We start from the raw sequence: 22,046 nt of genomic DNA, 5'->3' as shown, positions 1-22,046 counted from the left end.
ACAGTAGAATGGGGAGCCAGATCCTCTAACGTGCCAAGGAAAGGCAGGGAGACCTACAGTCCCCTGACTTTACTTCGCTGCCTGCGCATGAACAGGGATCTAACCTGCGTTTATATACAGTAATTTTTCTACAGTAACAAGATGCATTATTTTAGCTACAGTGTCTGCTTAGCTCTCTGACTTGCCTCAATGATTTTACACAAGGGAGCACTGTAGCTTCCATGCCTTCGCTCCAGCACGTCAGAGGAGCTGGTTCCGTAGAATGGCCTTTCATTCATGGCGAGGGCGCTGCCGGGGAAGCAGAGGAGCGAGCAAAGGCGAGGATCGAGGAGGGAGGGAGGGAGGACCTGACCTGACGACGTGACCCGCGGACCAATGGCGTGTGGGGTGGGGGCGGGTCACTTCCTGACCAGCTCGTGGCAGACACCTGGCTCCATTCCTGTGACACCCCCACGAGCCTTGCCACGGAAAAGTAGCCACTGCTCCCCCTACGGCTGTGCGCGGTGCAGCCCTGCCCTACCACGGCCGCCAGTGACAGCTAGCTAGCTCAGATCAGCTCAGCTGCGCTCCTAGTCCTAGTACTCCTAGAGTACTACTCCCGGCTCCTGTACGGGGGTGCTCCGTCTCTGCATTTCTTCCATAAGTAGTAGCCAAGTTGCTCGCCCCCGCCCGTAGTCCTTTGCGCAAAGAGGAAAAAGGGAGCTCCTCCCACCCCCCGACCGACGCCGCCCGCCGCAGATCTATTGCAACACCTGTAAGCTTCTCCGCCTCCCGAGTTTCTCTCGCCTTCAGCTCGGCTAGCTAGGGTTTCCCTCTACGTAGCTGGCTAGCTTCTTCTTCCTCAGTCCTACCTCGGTTCTTACTGTTGCTGCAGCAGCGACTGTGGGGAGGGGAGGAGGGGAACAAGGGGGGGAGGGGAGGATGGCGGGGAAGAGGGAGAGGATTGCGATACGGAGGATCGAGAATCTGGCGGCGAGGCAGGTCACCTTCTCCAAGCGCCGGCGGGGCCTCTTCAAGAAGGCCGAGGAGCTCTCCATCCTCTGCGACGCCGAGGTCGGCCTCGCCGTCTTCTCCGCCACCGGCAAGCTCTTCCAGTTCGCCAGCTCCAGGTACATCATCTCTATGCATAGCTATCAATTGATCTCTCCTCGATCACCTACTTTTGTATGCACTTTCAATCTGACTCGCTTCTTGTTTTATCTGGTGTCTTAACCGATTACATACATTTATTAGTCCTGAGATTTTCTTCCTTTTCTTTTGAGGAATCATTTGTCCCAAGTTTTGATTCTTGACTTTTTGAGATCGGTTTTTACTACCTATAACAGTTTTTGTCCACGGATTGATATTTGATGTGCTGGGCTACTATTCATTCGATTTTCGTGTTACAAATTAGTTAGAACACGGGTGTTTTGGTACAACATATACTTATTTCGAGGTTCTTCTCGCATGTTCGACTCTTTTTCTCAGTGCCTATAACAATGACTCGTAGAGTCAAAACAGTCAAAGCATGTTAGATTCTCTAATGCTTAATAAAATATTTGCTTTGATTTGGTGTTTATAATATATAAGTTTCGATCGCCACTGTTCTTCTATTATGACATGCGGGAGAGATCACAAAGAGAGGGAGGATTTTCTTTTGGTGGTGTATCTAACCAGTAAAATTAACTATGTGTCTTCTCCCCTTTTAAAAACGCAATGTTTGTTCATGCTCAACTTTTTATTATGCATTGTATTTGGACCAGCAAGTCTCTTTTTCTACCTTTTTTTTCGTTATGCTTGCTGTTGTTCTAGGATTAATATATGTTCAAATAAAAAAAGATTTAATGTCCACTTCATATCTTTCCTGGATCAGAACTACTCCAAACTCGGGCCACATGTACTATACAGCTTATTAGCATGTACGACTCTTTCACAGTTTTAAAAGCTGTCATTTGGAAACATAGTACAGTATCTAACAAAATAAATAAAATAATATTTTTGAAGGAAACTTAAAGATGCCCTTTCAAAACACCCAATACCATTTTTGTAAAAGATCAATTTGTAGTTTAACTATTATGTCCAAACTAAGCGGACTTTTTTATTTGAATTGACAGGAACATATAAGTATACGTTTGTAACTGAAGATCGCTGGCCTTGTTCCAGTCACAACTATTCAACAATAATTTATGTAGTAAAAGGGAACAATAAGAGCTAGGATATGTAATTTATGATATTACAAATGCTGAACTAAAACAACGTTTGACAAGGTAGAGCAGTTTGATGATTATGATATGTAATTTTGGGCCTACAAATGCTAAACAAATTTTATTGTGGAAGAGGTTGGAAACATGCGTTTGTGACAAGATCAAATTGGTAAGTTTAAATGGAGTATATGGGAAATACTGTTAACTAATGCACGTCTCCTTAACTATGCATACTTGTATAGCATGAAGGAATAAAATGGTAAGTTGTGTTGTAAATTAATCCCATGCATAAAATGAATAGAAGCAAAATGCGTATAGCAAACTATTAGTCTGACCTTTCTGCAAAATCATTATTAGTCATGACTGCTCACAGATGCGCGCATATGGTAAGTAAGAGTAGTTATGACCTATGACTGGTCAGAGATGTGCTGCGGCATGATGAACATGTTGGAAACAAATATGGCGTTTCAGCAAAATTTATTCATGCAAAAGTTGCAATCTTTCCAACTTACTGGAATAAAAAATTGTTTTCTTTTTTCAGGAAGAATAATACTCTCTGTTTATTTATACAAGGCCGTCATGAAATATACATTTTGCATCTATATAAGGCCACCAACAGTAATCGAGACAAAATTAATGATATTTTCTCGTACTAGCAACATGTTTAATACTTGCATGCATGCAGTTATAATGACAGTCAGCTATTTTCTCCATTCAGTTTCTCTCCATGCATGTGGCATATTCTCTCCGTCCCAAAATAAATGACTCAAGTTTGTACAAAGTTGAGTCACTTATTTTAGGACGGAGGGAGTACTAATGATCTCAATAAATAAAAAGAAAAATTGGCTTGCAAGGTGGCCATTATATTTTATATTGGTACCAGTAATATGAGTTTGTGGCCTTTTATAAAAATGAAAAAAATAAAGGGAGTATCAGTGTTAGTTCGAGGGAAAATGCTTGTGCATGACATAGAAAGTGAATGGTTTTCTTGTGTGTATATTTTACAAATAAATGCTCATGAGGTGTTTGTATGTTCTTTCTTGTCTTTTCATGACACGTAATAGTTCTGTACTCTATATCACTGACTCGAGTTGGTCTGTGCATGACATGATTTGTCAGGGCGCATGCATGCATGGCTTGTTTAAAGCTACATGTGTATTCGTGTAGAATTAATGGCCAGGACTCTTGGACAAAAATGGTTAAAAGATTGACCGGTCCAATCAAATATATGACCCCTGAACAGATTCCGTACTGTGCTCAGAAGGCAGCATTGCGCATCGGAATTCATCCCAATATCAGTCCAAAGTTTTTCCATCTTTTCACGTTAGGCTAATGTTGATGCAATGGTATTTAAGAGCCAAACTTTAATACTGCCTCTGCTCCTAGATATAAATCGTTTGGTCGGTTCAATTTAAACTGCAAAATTTTCCTCTATTTGGGAACAGAGGCAGTAATAATTAACCATCTCATAGGACCTTTTTTGGTTTGATGTTTCATTTGAGAAGCATATCAGAAGCAGATGTTTCGCTAGCTATATGTACACCCCCGCCCATCTAATAAAGAGAAGTGATGTAGATTGTATGTAACGTTCCTGTTTTGAATTAATTGAGATATCACCTTTCCCCAGACACACACAAAAAACCACTTTGCTATATCCGCCCGAATATCTAATGAAGAACACATCCAATCTCCACTATTTTGTATTCTGTTGTTAAGATGAGTTTGGACAAGATACCCGGCATTAAAAAGTTACGCAGATATACTTTTGTTAAGATGTCATTATCAGATGTGTCTTAAAGTATATGCTGACATATTTTTACGAGTTTGTTTAAGCAACGCATAGGCGCTGACTCTTTATTTTGTAGAAAAAGAACGACCTTAATAACTAGATAACATTTGTTGCTACGAGAATTTAAAGCAATAAATTTGCCAAGAATAAAATAGAATATATCAGAATAATAACGAGTCCTTCACATTCTCGCCATATGTGAACGGTAGCAAACCTAGCATTAAATGGAGGATGGCTTGCAGTGTCTTGTCACTAGTAGAAAAAGGGGTTTTTCGCCCGGTTGGTAAGGGACTAAAGGGTCGTTACTAATGCCTCCCCCCTTTAGTCCCGATTCTTACACGAACCGGGACTAAAGTCCGCGGCCACGTGGAAATTTTACGATTTTTTTTTGAAAAAAAAATTTGAATTTTTTTTATTTTCAAATTTCTGAATTATTTTAATCTCTAATCTCTAATCACCACCCCTCATCACTGCTCAATTTATCCTCTAATCTCTAATCACTCCTCATCATTTCAAATCATCTAACTTCCCGAACGGTCACCCATCCTCCCACTCCCCCAGCCTGAGCACGCTTAACTTCCGGGTTCTATTCTCCCTCGTTTCCAAGTCTGCACTTGTTGTTTTCCTAATAATAGTAAGATGTCAATCATATTAACCCTCAGGAATTTAGCTTGAGCATGAAGTGACACATTTCACTGTTTGAGTTTGAAACTATTGTTTTAAAAAACAATAATTATTTAGTAACACTAATATTTCTTGAATAATTAGTTTGACCATTGTTTGACCACAGTTTAACCAGATTTGACCAAAATTCAAAAAAACTGAAATAATTATTTAGTAACACTAATATTCTAGAATAATTAGTTTGACCATTGTTTGACCACAGTTTGACCAGATTTTTTCCAAATATAAAATTTGAAACTATATTTTTTTTCTGTTACTAGTAAGTTTCCCACTAGTAAGTTTGAATTTTTTTGCCTCTAGATCTTGAAAGCCTCGTAACTTTTTTTCTGTTAGGTTTTTGAGGATTTTGAAAATGTTTAACGGGGTTCCCCCAGTTAAATTCGGATGTAACTTTTCGAGTAGATGATTTTTCATATAAAAAAGTTTTTAATCCGAGTTCGTATGCAAAAGTTATGCCCATTTTACAAATTCCAGAGAGATTTTGCAAATAAAATCGAAATTCATATTTGTAAATTTTCCCAACAACTAGACCACATATCACATGGAAAACTTATTTTATTTTATTTTTTTGACATTTCCATCATTTTCTTTTGTTTTTACGAAAACTGAAAAGGCGGTCCACACGGGGGGGGGGGGGGGGGGGTAGAGTTTGAAAATGGGACCTTTAGTCCCGGTTGGTGCCACCAACCGGTACTAATGGGCATCGCACTCTTTAGTCCCGGTTGGTGCCACCAACCGGTACTAATGGGCATCGCACTCTTTAGTCCCGGTTCGTGGCACCAACCGGGACTAAAGGGCCCAGGTGAACCGGGACTAATGCCTTAGCCGCACGAACCGGGACCAATGCTCACATTAGTCCCGGTTCGTGACTGAACCGGGACTAATGTGAATATTGCCCTGTGACCAAAGCCTTGTTTTCCACTAGTGTGTGACCTTCTAGCCTTGGTAGGATGATTTGTTGCTGAAGAGAATAAAAAATAAAAATTGATGGTGATGATGATGTGGCGGTATTGCATGTATTGGAAAATAAGATCACCTATTTAGTTATATATAGGATATGCAAAGAGAAAGTAAATCCTTGGCTGAATGGATAAAGTGATTAGCATTATGTGAATATACTGAAGAAAATTTATCCTAGAAAATGTTCATCAACGAAAACGACATGAACTAAACCTTGAGTTCGGTATATTGAATACTGTAGCATGTTTTTTTGGTTTCATTTTACTCCAACTGTCTCAACTATAGCATTAGTGTCATGCAAAGGCCGGGTGTCGCTCAATCTGTTTGTATCCGCTTGATTCTACATTTTAAGTTAATAAAAGCACTCTATCAAAAAGGGTCCAAAGACCCGGGAAATGCCCTTTGGTTCTTGCGTGTATATATAGGGAAAAAACAAAAAAAAGCCAAAAAAGTCCAAAAGTTTTTTAGAATAAACTTGACTTTATTGCACTAGCATTTAAATTTTCACGAAAGATCCCCCCCTCCCCCAACCCCTGACTTCAGGGCAAAACAAACAGATTGGGGGTTCTTCCTTTGCGACTTTTTTTCATGGGTACAATAAAAGGACAACTTTATTTGAAAAACAATTTCAGAATTTTTTTGACTTTTTTAGTAATTACTATTTATTTATTTTTCATAGGGAACACCCAGGAACCAAACGTCTCTATCCCCAAAATACCCGTTGCACAGATAGTTACAACTCTGTTGTCGTAGTGCCACCAAGTTTCCATGTGGTTGTGCACGTGCCCAACGCATTGACCTCTCCTAGTGAGTATTTCAACTTTCAAGCCACCGGTATCAAGGGCATTAGTAGCCTTATCATTATTTACTTCAAAACAATTTCATACATTTGTATGCAGAACATTTGAACTAACATGAAAATTAACAGAACGACTGTATTGAAGTGATAAACAGAAGCTATGGGTAATTTCGAATTGAAATGGATTATTTGTGCAACCCATGTTCTCTCTCCTTCACGGCCCACTTGAAAAATCTGTGTATTACTTTGGAAAAAACACTCTTCTAACAGTCCACAGGAAATGAGAACAATTAGATCTCGCTTTCAGTTCTCTGTTTTTTTTTTTGTGAAAACTGTATCTGATGTTCCATGTTTTTCTTTTATTTTCCAAGTCGTTTTAGAATGTTTGATATGCACCCAGAAAGAGATTCTACTAATGTTCCTAGTAGATTTGTCATCAGCATATTGCCATCACATTAAATTTAGAAACATCTATATTAAGAATACATCAAAGATCGAATATTATACTTGCTTTTGTGGATTCTCTAAATTTCTGGTAGTAGCATCTTCACAAAAGAAAGGTTGGGCAGAAACCAGCCTTTACATTTTACTCTCTGGTTAATTTGTTTTTTCTACTCTACTGAAGCATGAACCAGATTATTGACCGGTATAACTCTCATTCCAAGATACTTAAGAAAGCAGACGAGCCATCTCAGCTGGACTTGCATGTAAGCTCAAACACATCCAGATAGATTAACATATGCATATATGTAATTCATTTAATTTCTGTTATATGGTAGGAGGACAGCAATTGTGCAAGACTAAGGGACGAGCTTGCAGAAGCAAGCCTCTGGCTGCAGTAAGTTTATACCCTTTTTCTTTCATAAAACATTAGTGATAAATTGAATAAAATATATCTACAATCACTAAGCTGGGACCGTATTTTAGACAGGGAGCTTACATTGTCTCAAAACGTTGCATAAGGCAATACAAGCGCAAATAATTCATGCTCCAGACTCTACATAGGTACGATGTGCACAGCCTAAGAAGCAACACGGTGACAGAAAGATTAGACAAAAATCCGCCTAATGTGATGGAGGATTGATCCATAAACCATACTGCTATCCATGTTAGGTAAAGGTTTCCTTGGCCGTCTGCTTTGTATGCACACGTAGTGCATAAGTAAATCACATTGCTCCAGTCCATGAGTAGACTCTCCACGAATGGAGCAATTCCTTACATCAATATCATTACTACATAGCCAAAGTGACCACCACATCATCGTCGCGTAGACCAGGATGCAAGAGCTAAGCTTTGCCCCAATGTCACATCACTACTGGAAAAAAAATTATACACTGAGCAGGCCCTCGGCAGAGGTGTTCTATGTCGAGTGCCCTGCTCAGCAAAGTGCAGAACACGGCAAAGAGGTGTTGTTGCCGAGACACCGCTAAACTGAGCTCGGCGAACAGAAAAGACTCGGCAAATGTTAAATATGCCGAGAACAAAACAGTAAGGTCATGGCAATAAGGTGACATGTGGCATGTCCGCTTGTGCTTGACGGCTCCATGACGTCTGGGGTATGTTTGCCGAGAGCTCAGCTCCGGGTGGACACGTGGTGGCCTCCTACGCGCTGACTTTTCTGAGAGCACCTCTCGGCAAAAGGCAGAACTTGGCATAAGGCGGTCGGTCGGCTGTCAGACAAATGTCGACGTGGGAGCCTCCTACTCATTGGATTTTGCCGAGTGCTGAGTGTTACACTTGTTAGACTAATATGTCACATATCGTGACATATCTCCTAATCCCCAAAATTGAGGAGAATCGTTATCATTGTTCAGCGAGGGCGGGGCGTGTGGCGATGGAGGTGCAGGCGTTGTCACCTGGGGAACGTGGGCGGCAACGAGCAAGGTGTCGTCGTCATTGAGGAAATCATATGTGTTAGCGATGGGAGGCTGCGGGGGGCAAAGGGAAAAGTCATCTCATCGAAAACAATGTGACGAGAAATGATGATGCGGTGGGTGGTGAGATCCATGCACCGATACCCCTATGGTTAGAGGAATAGCCGAGAAAGACATGGGCACTCGAACACGGCGACCGTTTATGTGGCATAGTAGAAGCGGTGTTAGGATAGAAAACGCATCCGAAGATGCGAAGCAACGAGTAATTTGGATGGGTGTTGTGTAGGGCAAAGTAGGGACAGGGGGCATTGATGGTTTTTGTGGGAAGACGGTTTAGGATGTGAGTGGCGGTGTGGAGTTCTTTGACTAAAAAACGTGGTGGTAAGATAGCCTGAAATAAGAGAGAGCGCACGATGTCATTGAGTGTGCGAATAATGCGTTCAGCTATACCGTTTTGTTGGGATATGTATGGGCAAGAGAAGCAAATATGAATATCGTGTGTGGCGGCGAGAGAGTGGAGTTAGTTCATTGTGATCTTTGGACTTCGCCTACTTTGAGTGCCTTCGGAAACAAATATTTTTTAGTCATTCTTGACGATTTTACGTATTTTTATGGATTGTTCCGCTCTGATACCATGAAAGCGATTAGCAAGATTTCTCACACTTGGGCTTTTCCATTGCATGTTAATATATAGACAAATATTACAATCCTAACCATAAATTGAAGATCACAATAATAACGATTCTCCTCAATTTAGGGGATTAGGAGATATGTCACAATACGTGACTTAATAGTCTAACAACACTCATGGCAAAGATCTGCCACATGGCAACCGCCGTCTCCATCTTGAAGTCGTCAAGTCACTTTATTTTATCGACAACCTGCCTTTGGTTCTCGGCAAAGTTTATGCCGTGTGTCTGACAGACGGTTCTTGGCAAAGTTCTGCTTGCCTGAGGGGTGTACGTTGTATGCCTTTTACCGAGAGCAATTCTCGGCAAAAGCCGAGTTTTTTTGCCTTCGCCGAGTGTCTTGAGCACCCGAGAAAGTACGTGATTCCAGTAGCGCATAGACATTACAAAAAATGTGATCTTGCGAGATGGATACAATTTAGGCGCCACCTGAATGACATACATCCAAGAAGAATAATTAGCCTTTCTTCAATTGGGTCCCCTTACAAATCTTGTTCAAAATTGTAGATGGACATGGAATCTATATACGATCTCTCTCTCTCTCCACCTTTCCGAGGCACAGAAAATAAGATCAGTGAGTTGTGGTCTTAAGTCATTTCTTCTTCCCTAGTACAAAGCAGAGTACCATCATACCCTTCTAGCTTCGACTGCCAGTTCGATGTTTAGAAAGAAGATTTTCCAATTTAGCATGTCTACTCGTGCAATGTGGCATTGAAAGTGAAGGTGTTTTATTCTTTCATCTTGGTGATAGAAATAACATTGCCTACTTCTTTGACAGTTGTGTTTCTTGAGGTTGCGTTAAAGTCATTCCTTTGTGAAGGTACCAAAGAAATAGTTTAAATTATAGAGGAACATTAAGTTCCACGTTCTTTACTATTGACTGGTGCATCACAAATTCACAATGGACCAGAGCCGGTACATTTAGTTGGTTGAGAACACCACTACAGAAACGGGCTTTGGAGGCGGTTTTGTTACATTGGCTTCCTGCAGTTCCTTGTACCGCCTCTAAGCCTATGTCGCTAATACATGGAGTACCATGAGCGGTTTCCAATGATTAACTGCTTCTAATGCTCTCAGCCATGGAGGCGGTTTCCCCTTAAGACCTGCCTCCCTTTTTATCTTCAGGGATGTCTATTTCGTTTGATTTTGTACCCCAGCCTTGGTACTGAGTTCAAATAGAATTACTATTTAACACTTAGCATACTATTCCATAAAACATCACATGAGTGCGCATATAGTACCACTTAAAACATGAAACAAGTTCCATAAGACACAAAGGAAGTTAAGCATAGTCTTAAACATCACACAAATTCCAACACTTAAACATAGTCCTAGGGTTCAAGCGGCAACAATGACACCACCGTCTCCAAGACCTTCACCATCTCCAGCGGCTGCAGCACCTCCTCCAGCGGCAGAATCATCACCTTCTTTGTTAGAAGGAGGAGGCATGATCTCAGTCGGCGTTAGGCCATACGCTCTGAAACACAGGACCTGAGCTTTGAAACCTTGGTTGCCATCATAATTCTTGGCTTTTGGGCGAGGGTGCCTTGATTCAAGTTGGGGCCTTGAACATGGAAAACAGATAATGCGCTCTTGAATTTGAGAATGATATCTTTTTTACCAACTATGACAACATCTTTGATATAATGATTAGCAACCCTGAAGTCCAAATGACCTAAAAGTTGATGGAGAGCATAGGCAACAACACATGCGGGTGAAAAAATGGTGTTCCTGGCCTTCAATATGGAAACATTGTCGATTATATCATATTGCACATCTAGCTGAAGCTGGCATAAGTTATAACGATATGAGGACAATCTTCCAACTAAAAAAGCAAATAAGTTGCAGTTTAAAATCGATAAATGCCCACATCAACACATCAACGGTAATTTTGGGGCATTATCTAAGAGCAGGTGTTTTGCACTATTTACTCATATAAGAGCATCAAATAGTTGTAAATACCAAGAAAAGCTATTATAGAAGAAGGTACATGGACTTTAACTTTAAGAAATAGTTAATTTGAAGTCTTTCACCTTGAAGTAAAATTGACAAGTAATCTCATGAAAGAAAACACGTTTATTCGAGAGAGAAAAACTCAATCCTGAGGAAAAAATCATCTAATTTTCATGTGGTCTTTTCCTTTGAATCAAACGGGTGAATTGTGTCGCCATAGGAAAATTTCCTAATACTATGATTTTTCTCTACTTTCCCATTGAATCAAAAAGGCCCTATAGAGTACAAACTAGCACAGAAGATGTGAACAAAATTACCTTAGTCATTTCAGTGTCACCAAGAGTCTTGCTAGGATTCATGCTTCTGGAATGTGAATCACAGACCTCGAGCAAAGGTAGTGATACCGGCAATCTTTCTTCTTTCCCAACGACTCGACTTCGTCTCAAGTCCAGGAATCAGAACGAGTGGGTCTAGAGTCCATCCTCACATAGTTGAAATGTTGCTCCTCCCTTCTTTCCAAAAGGCTAGTGCTCACTACCATGATACAAAAGAAAGTGGATTCAATACCAACAGCTCAGGAAGAAACAATTGGTTAGGATCCGCAAGAAGGGTTTAGAGATATGCTATTACAGAAATGGTCTGCAAGAACTGATGCCTATAATCTATAGGCAACACGAACCTTCTTTCATCGTGACGATAAGAGACGGTGAGGGATGAACTAGGTTGTAGAGTATCAGTCTCTGATGGACACATTTACTTCAAATGAAAAACAAAAGCAATAAGGAAATGAACAGAATTCACATGGAGAAATTGATTCCCGCTTATAGGAATGCACAAGGATAAGATCAATCAAATATCAAAGAATCCTACCTCAGAAACGCTCTCGTGAACGGCTATCAACACGGATGACAGAGAGAAAGAAAGAGAGAAGAATATGTGAGGAGTAGAAAACGAGAGGAGAATAGAGGGAAATGCACGGGTTATGGGAGGAGTGGGAAACTGAAGTGTTGCATGCCCATAAAACCGAACTATGCGCCGATTGCACAGACTCCCCTGGAACCCAATGTGGTTGGTTTCTTCCCGTGCCCTTAGACCCCTCCGCTTCCGAATGTTTGTAGCCCCTCACCGTCTCGTTTGCAAATGAGAAAAAAAATGGAGGATACTTGAGATGCCCTAACCTTGTTCCTTCAGGGCAAGGTGGAGGCACGAGGCACGGCGACACACCATGGCCACACGTCGGTGACTGAGAGGCTTGGCGGTGTCGGATCTAACATCCTGCGTTGTGAGGCTATGGGCTGAGGAACAGAGCGGAGTTGAATACATAGGTGTTGAAATCCCGCAGGCGGTTCTACCTATGAAACCGCCTTGAGTTCCTACCAGCTACAAGCGGTTTCAAATTTCAACCGCCTCCGACACTTACTGGAGGTGGTTCAAAATTTTCAACTGCCTCGACCACAGAAATAACCACCACTTCTTGATTGTTACAACTGCTTTGTAACTAAGGTGCATAGCTGCTTGTAGAGCCCACTTCTAATGCTTGTTTTTCATAGTAGTGGTACTGTCTACTTTGGTGCAAATTATAGTAGAACTCGGTGTGGCCTTGTGAAATTAGAGATCCACCATCTACCCAGATGTGTATTCCACGTCACAAAGTCTAGGGCCAAGCAAGTCCCTCCTAAAAGCTATGTTAGGACATAAGGAATTCAAAACTTATTCAATTATGTCACATTTGTATGCACAAATTGCACCTACGTTGGATACTGGTCTCAGAATGGTATTTTTTCCTCAAAAGATCTTGCCATGCACCATCCTCGTAAGAACCTTGAAGAGCCATTTACTGAGAAACATTGATTTTTTGCTTCAAGATCTTGGATTCCTAAACCACCACAATCTTTGTCCAAGAAATATCTTTTTTTCTCATCATCACTCTGCAAGGAAAACCCGACCGAAAATAGTCCAATATATGCTACACCCCTTTTAGAATTTGTAAGAATGGCATCATGTAAAGTACCATGTTGCTAATGGTGAGCCGTCCCCCGGATGATAAAAGCTTTTTTTCCAACCATTGAGTCGAGTTAAAAATCATTCCTCCACATGTCTCAAGTCTGTATTCGAGAATTTCTGGTAATGAATCAGGATTCCCAAATACTTGATGGGAAACTGAACTCGCTCGTGTCTGAAAAGTTCGGTGTACTAAGATGTGCAATCTTGGGCTTCCCCGAAGCAGAACAACCAACTATTATGGAAATTGAATTTAACAACCGAAAGTTTGCTCGAAAGCACAAAATACAAGCTTGGGATTTTTTATTCTTGAAGAGTATGTTCCATAAAGAGAATTGTGCCATCAATGTATTATAAGATGAGAAGTCCACCTTCCACTAGTGGTGGCACCTTGACCATCTGCCATGCATGCTTTTCAAGGTCCATGCCATGATCTTACATAACATTTGGGATAGGCGATCCCCCTATCAAATAGCCTTTTGTCTGAAGTACTGACCAGTATCACCATGACTTATATGGCTACACTACCTCCACACACAAAGTTATTCACCCATGCACACAATTTTTTGGACAAGTCCTTCATTGTTAGGGTCTATGCAGAAAGTCCATTTCAATTTTCGTAGACCATCTAGAAGTCAATTTTCAAAATGAAGCCACTCAAATACAGCCAAACCAATTTGCCCAATGTGGCATAAGGTTGAGCACTTTGATCGGGGTTTGGGCATGCTAACATGGCATTGGAACACAACAAGATGGAAGGAACAAGAGTGAGAATATAACCGTATTGCCGAAGTGCCAACTCCTCCCCAAAATAGCACCACCAACCTCTCCACCTACCGCAACCCCCTCCCTCCTAATTCATCCGCAATGAAGAGGATACCTACCTCTTGTATGTCATTGTCCTCCATCTCTCGTTGTTGGCGTCATTGCGACATCCATCGATGATGATGCTACATGTGACCTTGCCAAGTCAATGTTTATGTCTCAGTGACATCACAAGCAATTGTGTTGGCTCGGGGTAGTCCATGGACATTGTGCATCGGGATGGTGATGGGCAGGTGACCCTCTTCCTCTTGGCGACTACCAACCGATTGTTCCACCACTCCCTCGTGATGTACAAGAGTTGTATAGTGATACAATGCCCCCCCCCCCTCACACACACAGACACAAAACCCCTCAACCCCCGTCAGTGAGTCTTGATTCCCCTTGCCTTCTCCGCCCTAATGGATGGAGATGGCGGAACCGTGAATCTTGTTTCCTGGTATTTATGCTTTGCATCGACATGACAAGACTTGGTCAAAGCAGTCAACCGTACGCCATGTTACGCAAAGAAGGAAAAGCGTAGTTGTCACTTAAACCATCTTGGTGGTCGTAAATCGGCAATCCAAAGTTTAGCAACCCTATGCAGGAAAAAGCGGACATGACAAACTTCCCGATTTTGGAAAGTCGCGCCTAATCCACACTTCCCTTATGGGAAAGCTTCCTTTTTTTGGCAAATTTAAGAAATATATGTGTAAACTTCCAAAATAATGTGGACCGAACTTCCAAGATTTCCAAATTTTGGAAACATTCAATTTGACCTTTCAAAATATGACTTCCAAAATGAAGATTTAAAAATTTTCAACTTCTATTGAATTTCAAAATATGACTAGTGGTCATCGTGCAAGTAGCCACGAGGGAGGAATAGGAATCTTAGAATAACATATGGTCCAATATGAGTGTCCTTTGATGGGTTTTTACTCCAATATAAATTATATAATTCACTAAAAAACTTTACGTGAAGACTTAGGGCATGGCCAATGCATAGCCCCGGGGTGATGCCTCACATGCCATGTAGGATCGGATAACAGAAAAAATAGGTTCGGATGGGGAAGCGGGATATTCTTCAGGAGGCGGGTGCTTAGAGACAAAAAGTGTGGTCCGGTGCATAAAGTTGAAAAAGTTGAAATGGGGAAGAGGGATGCATGTGTAGTGAGAGTCACTTTCTATTCTTTAATGAGGTCCACTAGTAGTAGCTTGCATTGGGGAGAAAAAATCAACACATATGCTTCAAATTACTTTTTGTCATGAGGCATATGCGTCCATATGCCACCATTGTACATGCCCTTGCATCCTCAACTAGTTCAGCTTTTGTAGTCGTTTGACATGTGCCACCTCATTCCTGCAGGCAGATGAGAGGAGAGGAGCTCCAGAGCCTGAACGTCCAGCAGCTTCAGGCCCTAGAGAAGAGCCTCGAGTCCGGGCTCGGCTCCGTTCTGAAAACCAAGGTACGTGCGCCGGGTGCATGACAATATCAACCTATGTAGCGATGTTCTTGGTTTTCTGACGATGATTTCCGTATTGCAGAGCCAAAAGATCATGGACCAGATCAGCGAGCTAGAAAATAAGGTAAGAGCTTTGTGCCTCCAGAACCCGAATATTCGTGTGGGGAACTTCAGAGAAATTGTAGCTCAAACTCTCTGGTTTTCGATGTTTGTTTCGCTAACATGCCGCTCGTGTTGTTGAACAGAGGGTGCAACTGATAGAGGAAAACGCAAGGCTAAAGGAGCAAGTGAGTCCCTGCAAATATTATTCCCCCCTCTCCTGCATGTTGTCTCCATTTCTGCGGATTCCGTTTGTGATAGGGCGACGGTCTGAAACTGCAGGCGTCCAAGATGGAGATGCAGGTCGCCGCTGATTCACCGGTGGTGTACGAGGAAGGACAGTCGTCTGAGTCCGTCACGAACACGTCGTATCCGCGCCCTCCCCTCGACACCGAGGACAGCTCCGATACGTCTCTCAGGCTCGGGTGAGTTCTTGCCACAAGCACCATCTGTACCATAAGCCAAGTCCAATCTGAAAGAAAATTGCATTCATAATGTGACTGTGTGTGCTGCAGATTACCACTCTTCAACTCAAAGTGATTGGCTGGAAATTATCTGAAGCAAAGTTGCTTGGTCACAACAAGCTCCTGAATCGGACCGCGCGCTGCATCGAATAAACAGTTTGAGTGCGCTGGATGATGTGTGTAATCTAAAAGAAGGCTGGCTTCTGTTATATAGTATAGTGTGGCACAATAAGAGAACAGGTTCTTTTGATATTACCTGCTACTGGTTTTTCCCGTCCTTGTCCTGTGCTGTAAGGTTTTAGTAGACCCCTGAGTGTCCATCAGAACTCTGAGTTGCTTCAACCCCTGCAAGTAAATCAACCACTGGCACAGTGGCATATTGATTTCAACATAAGAAGAAAAAAGTTTGTTATGATGTTCTTGAAGAAGCAAACTTTGTTTTTAGAATCTCCAAGAAGCAACCTGTCCGTCATCCTTTCTGGGAGGAAGAACCTCCCTGCTACTGAGTAGTGGGAACAAATAGAACAGGATTAGAAGTGGAGATTGCAAGAAAAAATATATGTCCTTTGCACTTGTTAAACAGGATTAGTTGGCATCAGTCACCTCTCCTGCTTTAGAAAGGCATATATGTCCAGTACCTAATGTCTTTTCGATGGCAGTAAAGTGAGATATCAGCTTTAGTATCTTCAACTTTAGATCAGACATCAACTAGCTTTATTAGCTTTCGATCAGAATGTTAGAGTGGCAGATCAAGTTTGTTCAGTAGCACTGGAATGGTTCCTGATTCTCTGACTTGCATTTGAGACCAAGCAAAACTGCAGCTAGATCTTTGCATAATATTTCCCAGACCAACATAGTAAAAGAAGATTGGGCAGCTGAACTTTAAAAAGTTTAGGGGTTGTAGATTTTCTGTCAGATTAATTTTCATTAGCTTACAATTAAAAAACATTGTTTGTGGTGAGAAATGGATCATTTTTTGGTCTGCTCTCGATTTTATATTGCCCTAATTAGATTAATTAAGCCTCTAAAGCCCAGGAATTGTAGTACAGTTAGTGCAGTTAGTAGAAAGGCAGAGCCCAGGAATGCAAGATGCAGAGGAGAGACGCAAGAGTCCAAATGGTTCAACTTTCAACTTCTTAATTTATTGCATAACCAGAAGCTACATCAGACGGCAGCGATCTACGGCCACGAGAGTCAGGTGGCGCAGATGGCTGCTTCATCACGAGGGCCTGAGGCTCTCTTGCAAAGAAACTGTAGGAGGACCCTTCAGAAGCAGTAAACACCTTGCCTGGTGCGACCTCCCTTGCTTTCCCCAGCAGATGTCCAGAGAAATGATCACCCCATATGTCATAAGTGAACTCTTTCTTCAGTGCAGTGACACCCTCATCTCTCTTCACAGCCTTATCTTTCATCAGGTTGGAGCCAGGAGCACGAGCATGCGGAGCAATTGGGGAAGATGCAGCCAACAATGGTGAGCGCCATGCTGTGGTCAGTGCAGTGGATGAAGCCAATGGGTTTACAGATGTCGCCCGAGGTGCAGGTGGCTGCTCCTTGGAAGTTTGGGACCAGCCATTCTTCACTTTGTTATTCCCAGTTAATGGTGCCCTTGCTTCGACATCAAGTCTACTCTCGAGTTTGTTTCTGTGCTTCGGTTCAGATGATGCTCCAGAAAAGGACCAGCCTTGTTTAGGGGTTAAACTCGGTGACAACGGTGAAGATGGTGTTGAATTCCCGCTGTGGCTGCTAGAAACCTCAAATTTTGCTGCCAGTCCTGCACCGCCAACTTTTCGCTTCCTTCGCCTCCCTTTTTCTCGAGCAACTCTGATAGTAAGGTTCCCGCTAGTTTCTGTAACTTCCGTCGATACCTTGTCTTCCACAGGATTAGCTGGGGACACAGATATAGCTGAAGTTGCATTCTGTTGTTTATCTGGATTGCTCTTGGCATCTTTCTTTCGGGGGCTATCAAGAGTACTAGGAGGGCATTTCTCAGGAGGAGCTTCTTCAGCTTTTCTGTGTTCCCTTATCGGCCTGTCAGCAATGCATAATTAGTCAAACATAAATCAACTGATATTGGAGAAATATGATAAAACAACGATATTGATCAATTTTTTTACCTGGAAGTTTTGTTGCTACCCTGAGGAAAAGAGGGCTTAACAGTCTTACTGATGGCATCTTTCCTGTCAGCAATCTTGACATAGTAGTCTTGAGAGTTCGCTGACAAAGAATACGGGGCACCACGAACAATGACCACAACAAACAAGAGGACGGTTCCGAAAAAGAGTATCAATGCTTTCCAATGGATTGATCTGAAGTAAGACCTTTTGCACTGCTTAAGCATACAGACAGGAATATTTGCAGTCATAGGGATTACGAAGATGCCAGTAGTCATAGCTAGCTCAAGATCTCGCTGAACCTTAACTGAAGAGAAGTCAGCTTTAAAAGAAATGAGCATTCTTATTGATTCACTTGGCGCTAAGCTAAATCCCTTGCAGTTGTTCACCGTAAATCCATCCAAACCACAATCAACTCCAGAAACTTTTACCTTTGTGACTCGAAGAGGAAGGTCACCACTATTTTTAACATGTATCTCCTTGGACAACTGCTGACTGCACGAAGGACTGGGGATCTCGGATTTGGACAGTGTTGAGTTGTCGTCAAGATTAGACCCAAGGTTAAATTCTAGCTTCCAAACAGCCTCAGGCCCCTCTAAAAGGGCAATAGATTGCCAGCCACCAGGTGCTCGAAGAGGTAACCATTCCAAGCCTGACAGATTGTTTCTAATCAAAGCCATGCTTGACCACATGCACCGATTTGAAGGACGGAAAACAATGGGACCAAGTACAGCGCTTCTCAAAGGACCAAGATAGGTCTCAGTAATTGCTTTGCTACCTAATGAGAAACCAAATCTAGTCTCTGTCGAGTCAATTTCTGGAGATCTGCTTGAGAAAGTATGTTCACATTCGTCGTTTACAGTTCTGCACTGGCCAATGATTTCCTCAGAGTTCAGTACCAGCTGCATGGTCACATGTTGCTGGCTTGGGTTATGGACGGTTATCCATTCAGAAAACTGTGATCCAATTTGCACGACAGGAAACAGCAGCTCATGATTTGTGAGAACAGAGATCCCAGTTATTGTTCCGTGAGATCTCCAATTCCTAAGTACCATGTCATCAGCTCTGATTGCTCCCCTGATTGTTGGCTGCAAATTATATTACAAAATTGTATGAGAATATTACAAAGCAAAAATATTTAAATGCATACAGGTGGAAAATACTTGATACAATTTAGCAGTTTGCAAAGAGTTACCAACTATTGATATCTATGACAGTCGAATACTAGATCAATACGCAACTATCGTAAAATATATAACGAGAGCAAGACTGCATAATGTGCCTGCTTTTCTCTATTCCCCCGCTTACTCTTCCAAACAGATGGTTAAGACTAATGACAACCACAATAAGGGCCTTACAAACTTTCTTTAATGCAATAATGGCATGTGTTACAGAAAACATTAAAGCAGTAAGGTTAACATACCAATATGAATTTACAGCCTGCATGAGATTAACTTTACCGGTTTAAAGAGAAATGATATGCTGGGCTGATGAAATTGATGAACAGGGTAACGCATGACAGAGTGATATCATTATTCATTACTGGGTTCATAGCATAGATTATGTTGTAAGCATTGAATGCTTCAAAACAGGTCCTAGTCCAGCTAGGAGAACAACATGTAAGACCAACTGAAACAGCACAAGGTTTTATATTACCTTCATGTTATGTGGGCCTTCTGTTTCTATGATGCTGCCCAAAGATCCTGTCCTTGAGTTAGCAGAGGTCTCTTCAGAATGTGATTCAGCAAATGGCTCATCAGATTCAGCAACAACAGCGTTGGTTGTATAAGAAATAGGTGCGCGCATTATATCTTGGCAGGGTATCACAATTGAACTACCAAGGGAACTGTTTGTTTCGACCACTATATTGCAGTTGTCAAATGAAATACCCTTTGGAACTGAAGCAGTATATCTTATCAAAGCTATATCTGTTACGGTGTCAGGGAAGAGTATCAAGCCATTCAAGTACTTCAACTGAAAGATCATCGGGCCATCCCTGTTATCCCCAGTTACACTCACAACCTTCAGTAACTCTGTTGCATCATTCCGTAAAGAAAGGGAATATATTGACCCATTTCCAGCACAAGATGATATTCGCTCAAACGTGACAGAAACCAAGTTTGTGGAATCATAGTAGGTGCGCGTGTGTACCTCTAGTTCAATAGGTATAACAACAATGTCCACTTTATCAGTTGTGTGATTGCGCAGTTTCATGTAGATAGCACCAAACACCTTGCCTTCTGAAATAGGTTGCAATTTCAACTCTATCACAGTGCTGCTTTCTGAAGGAAGCACCTCCCATTGCTCACTAGGCCTAATATGGATCACTGGCCATCCAAATTCAGTACTGCTTGCTGTATGCCAGTTGCTGCTCAAAGAAGTTAACTCCACTGCCTCATCCAAAGGGCCTAACTGACAAACTACATGAGAAGATTGTTTTGTGCTTTCAGAAGCAGACATCCAAACGGCCACTTCCTCGACATAGAGAGAATCATCAAAAGGGTTGTATATGGACAAATTCTTCTCCAGGTGTCCACCTATTACAACATCCATCCTGGTCAATGGAAGTATCTGGTACGGCGACCCGACAGCCATGCCCTTAGCTTGTATGATGAATCCACCAAAATTGGTCTGCAAAACCAAATGTGCTGACGAAGAGCCCAGCAACTTTGGCAGGAACATGAAGGTGACCGACGCATTTTCGCCGGGCTGCAGAACCAGATCCTCATATCCATACACATAGAACTGTGGATCAGTGCTGAATGGCTCATAGACACGCAAGGCACTGTCATTGTTCAAATTCACCACAGTCAGGGAGGCCACAGAGGCTGCATACAGGTTACTCCTGCCCCAATCCAACACTGGTGGACTTATCTCCACATTCATGGAGGAAGAACTGTAGAGGGCATTTGGGCTGACATCTGTGGTCGCGCCATCCAGTTCCAGTGGCACCCCATGCGATGCCTGCATCCAATTGTCAGGCACAAGCGGCGCCTGGCACGACCCCGCATCATACCTAGCAACATCCTTGCCCTCTCTCCCCAACGCATCGCGCGCCCCTGCGACGATCGCATCGGCAGAGGAGCAAGTTACCATGCCTCCCCCGGACATCGGGAAGCACATTGACCGGGATGGCCCCCAGTCCCTTGAAACCCCCAAATCAGGCTCCTTGATGACGTCATCGCTGGCGAGCAGCGTCTGAACCCCCGAGGACGAGAAGCAGAAGGAACCCCCGTCGGCGCACACATCCCGGAAGCCGAGGCAGCCACCGTCCTCATGGCTCTCCTCCGCGGAATCCGCCTCCGCCGCCGCCGCCGCCGAGACGGACAGCGCGAAGGCCAAGAACACGCAGCACAGAGCAGCCAAGGAAGCCCTGCAAGAAGCCGAAAACACCACAAAAGAGGTCAAGAACTCGCCGGCTGGCCGCGGTTGTTCGTCAAAAAGGCAGAGCGCTACCGAACACCAAAGCATCCCCCAAACAGAAACCCCAAGAAAATAGTCACGTGAACCCCCCAAAAAACTTGGTATCTTCGGCAGCATAAGCATGGATCACTCTAGAACTCGAGAGCGCCGGCCAGCGAGAGGCGAACAGCAGTTTCTTGGTCGCTTCAAGATGGCTGGAGGCAAGAAAGCAAGGAGGGCGGAGCAGCGGAGTTAACGGGGAACTCACCGAGCAGGGGAGGAAGCGGAGCGCAGGGGCGCGAGGGGAATGGATGGAGCCGCTGGCGAAGAGCAGCGACGGCGGCGGCGGCGGGTGGTCATGGCGGAGAGGGCATGCGGCGGGCGAGACTTTAGTGTTGTGGTGACCATAGGAATCGACGGGAAAATGAAAAGAAAAAGGAAATAAAAAGGAGGGGAGGGAGGGGGGAGATGGACAGGGACGGAGGTGGACAGGAAATAAAAAGAAGTGGGAGGGAAACAAAATAAAATTGGAGGGAGGGGTTGGTTGGTCCCGGTGAAGAAAACACATTCACGTCCCACCCCCCAAAAGGAAGGGGAAACCCCATTTTGTGGTTTTTGATTGAAGTTCACATGACTATCTAGCCCTTTCAATGCATATTTTTTTGAAACTTTTAGCCCTTTCAGTGTTTGTGTGCTACGAATCTAGTCCAAACAACAACAACAAATATAAATGTTTTCAAACAGTTCTTTTTAACAAAAAAGGAAAACTATTTT

At 42.8% G+C, this 22,046-nt stretch overlaps 2 protein-coding genes across 4 annotated transcripts; one reads left to right on the top strand and one right to left on the bottom strand.

Annotated features, from left to right (window-relative positions):
* Nucleotides 1-498: 498 nt before the first annotated feature.
* LOC109746957 (MADS-box transcription factor 47) lies at nt 499-16,115 on the top strand. 3 transcript variants are annotated; one of them, XM_045227995.2, is made up of 9 exons: nt 499-754; nt 875-1,109; nt 7,041-7,122; nt 7,195-7,253; nt 15,100-15,199; nt 15,279-15,320; nt 15,442-15,483; nt 15,578-15,720; nt 15,811-16,115. In XM_045227995.2, exons 2-9 carry the CDS (start codon nt 922-924, stop codon nt 15,833-15,835), a joined length of 681 nt encoding a protein of 226 aa, XP_045083930.1. In that variant the 5' UTR covers nt 499-754; nt 875-921; the 3' UTR covers nt 15,836-16,115. The 3 variants fall into 3 exon arrangements, with proteins under 3 accessions (XP_045083930.1, XP_073353124.1, XP_073353125.1); XM_073497023.1 differs by having other exon boundaries at nt 610-754; nt 878-1,109; XM_073497024.1 differs by having other exon boundaries at nt 677-754; nt 846-1,109.
* Nucleotides 16,116-16,876: 761 nt separating this feature from the next.
* LOC109746956 (uncharacterized) lies at nt 16,877-21,757 on the bottom strand. Its single transcript, XM_020306050.4, has 4 exons — nt 21,541-21,757; nt 19,527-21,243; nt 17,874-18,958; nt 16,877-17,787 (listed from the first exon to the last, which is right to left on the bottom strand). The coding sequence occupies exons 1-4, from the start codon at nt 21,678-21,680 to the stop codon at nt 16,896-16,898; spliced, it is 3,834 nt and encodes a 1,277-aa protein (XP_020161639.1). The 5' UTR covers nt 21,681-21,757; the 3' UTR covers nt 16,877-16,895.
* Nucleotides 21,758-22,046: the final 289 nt, after the last annotated feature.

The sequence above is a fragment of the Aegilops tauschii genome, chromosome 4, assembly GCF_002575655.3.
Source record: "Aegilops tauschii subsp. strangulata cultivar AL8/78 chromosome 4, Aet v6.0, whole genome shotgun sequence".
Classification (NCBI taxonomy): Eukaryota; Viridiplantae; Streptophyta; class Magnoliopsida; order Poales; family Poaceae; genus Aegilops; species Aegilops tauschii.
Note: the sequence above shows the minus strand (reverse complement) of the source record. Positions and strands in the feature narration are given on the sequence as shown.

What these genes read in the sequence shown, in the direction of transcription:
- LOC109746957 (XM_045227995.2), top strand. Translation starts at nt 922, where the DNA reads ATGGCGGGGAAGAGGGAGAGGATTGCGATACGGAGGATCGAGAATCTG. An exon ending in TTCCAGTTCGCCAGCTCCAG is followed by an intron (nt 1,110 to 7,040) that starts GTACATCATCTC and finishes ACTCTACTGAAG; the next exon opens with CATGAACCAGATTATTGACC. An exon ending in GAAGCAAGCCTCTGGCTGCA is followed by an intron (nt 7,254 to 15,099) that starts GTAAGTTTATAC and finishes TCATTCCTGCAG; the next exon opens with GCAGATGAGAGGAGAGGAGC.
- LOC109746956 (XM_020306050.4), bottom strand. Translation starts at nt 21,680, where the DNA reads ATGGTCACCACAACACTAAAGTCTCGCCCGCCGCATGCCCTCTCCGCC. An exon ending in TCCGCTTCCTCCCCTGCTCG is followed by an intron (nt 21,244 to 21,540) that starts GTGAGTTCCCCG and finishes GGCTTCTTGCAG; the next exon opens with GGCTTCCTTGGCTGCTCTGT. An exon ending in GGTAGCAACAAAACTTCCAG is followed by an intron (nt 17,788 to 17,873) that starts GTAAAAAAATTG and finishes CATTGCTGACAG; the next exon opens with GCCGATAAGGGAACACAGAA.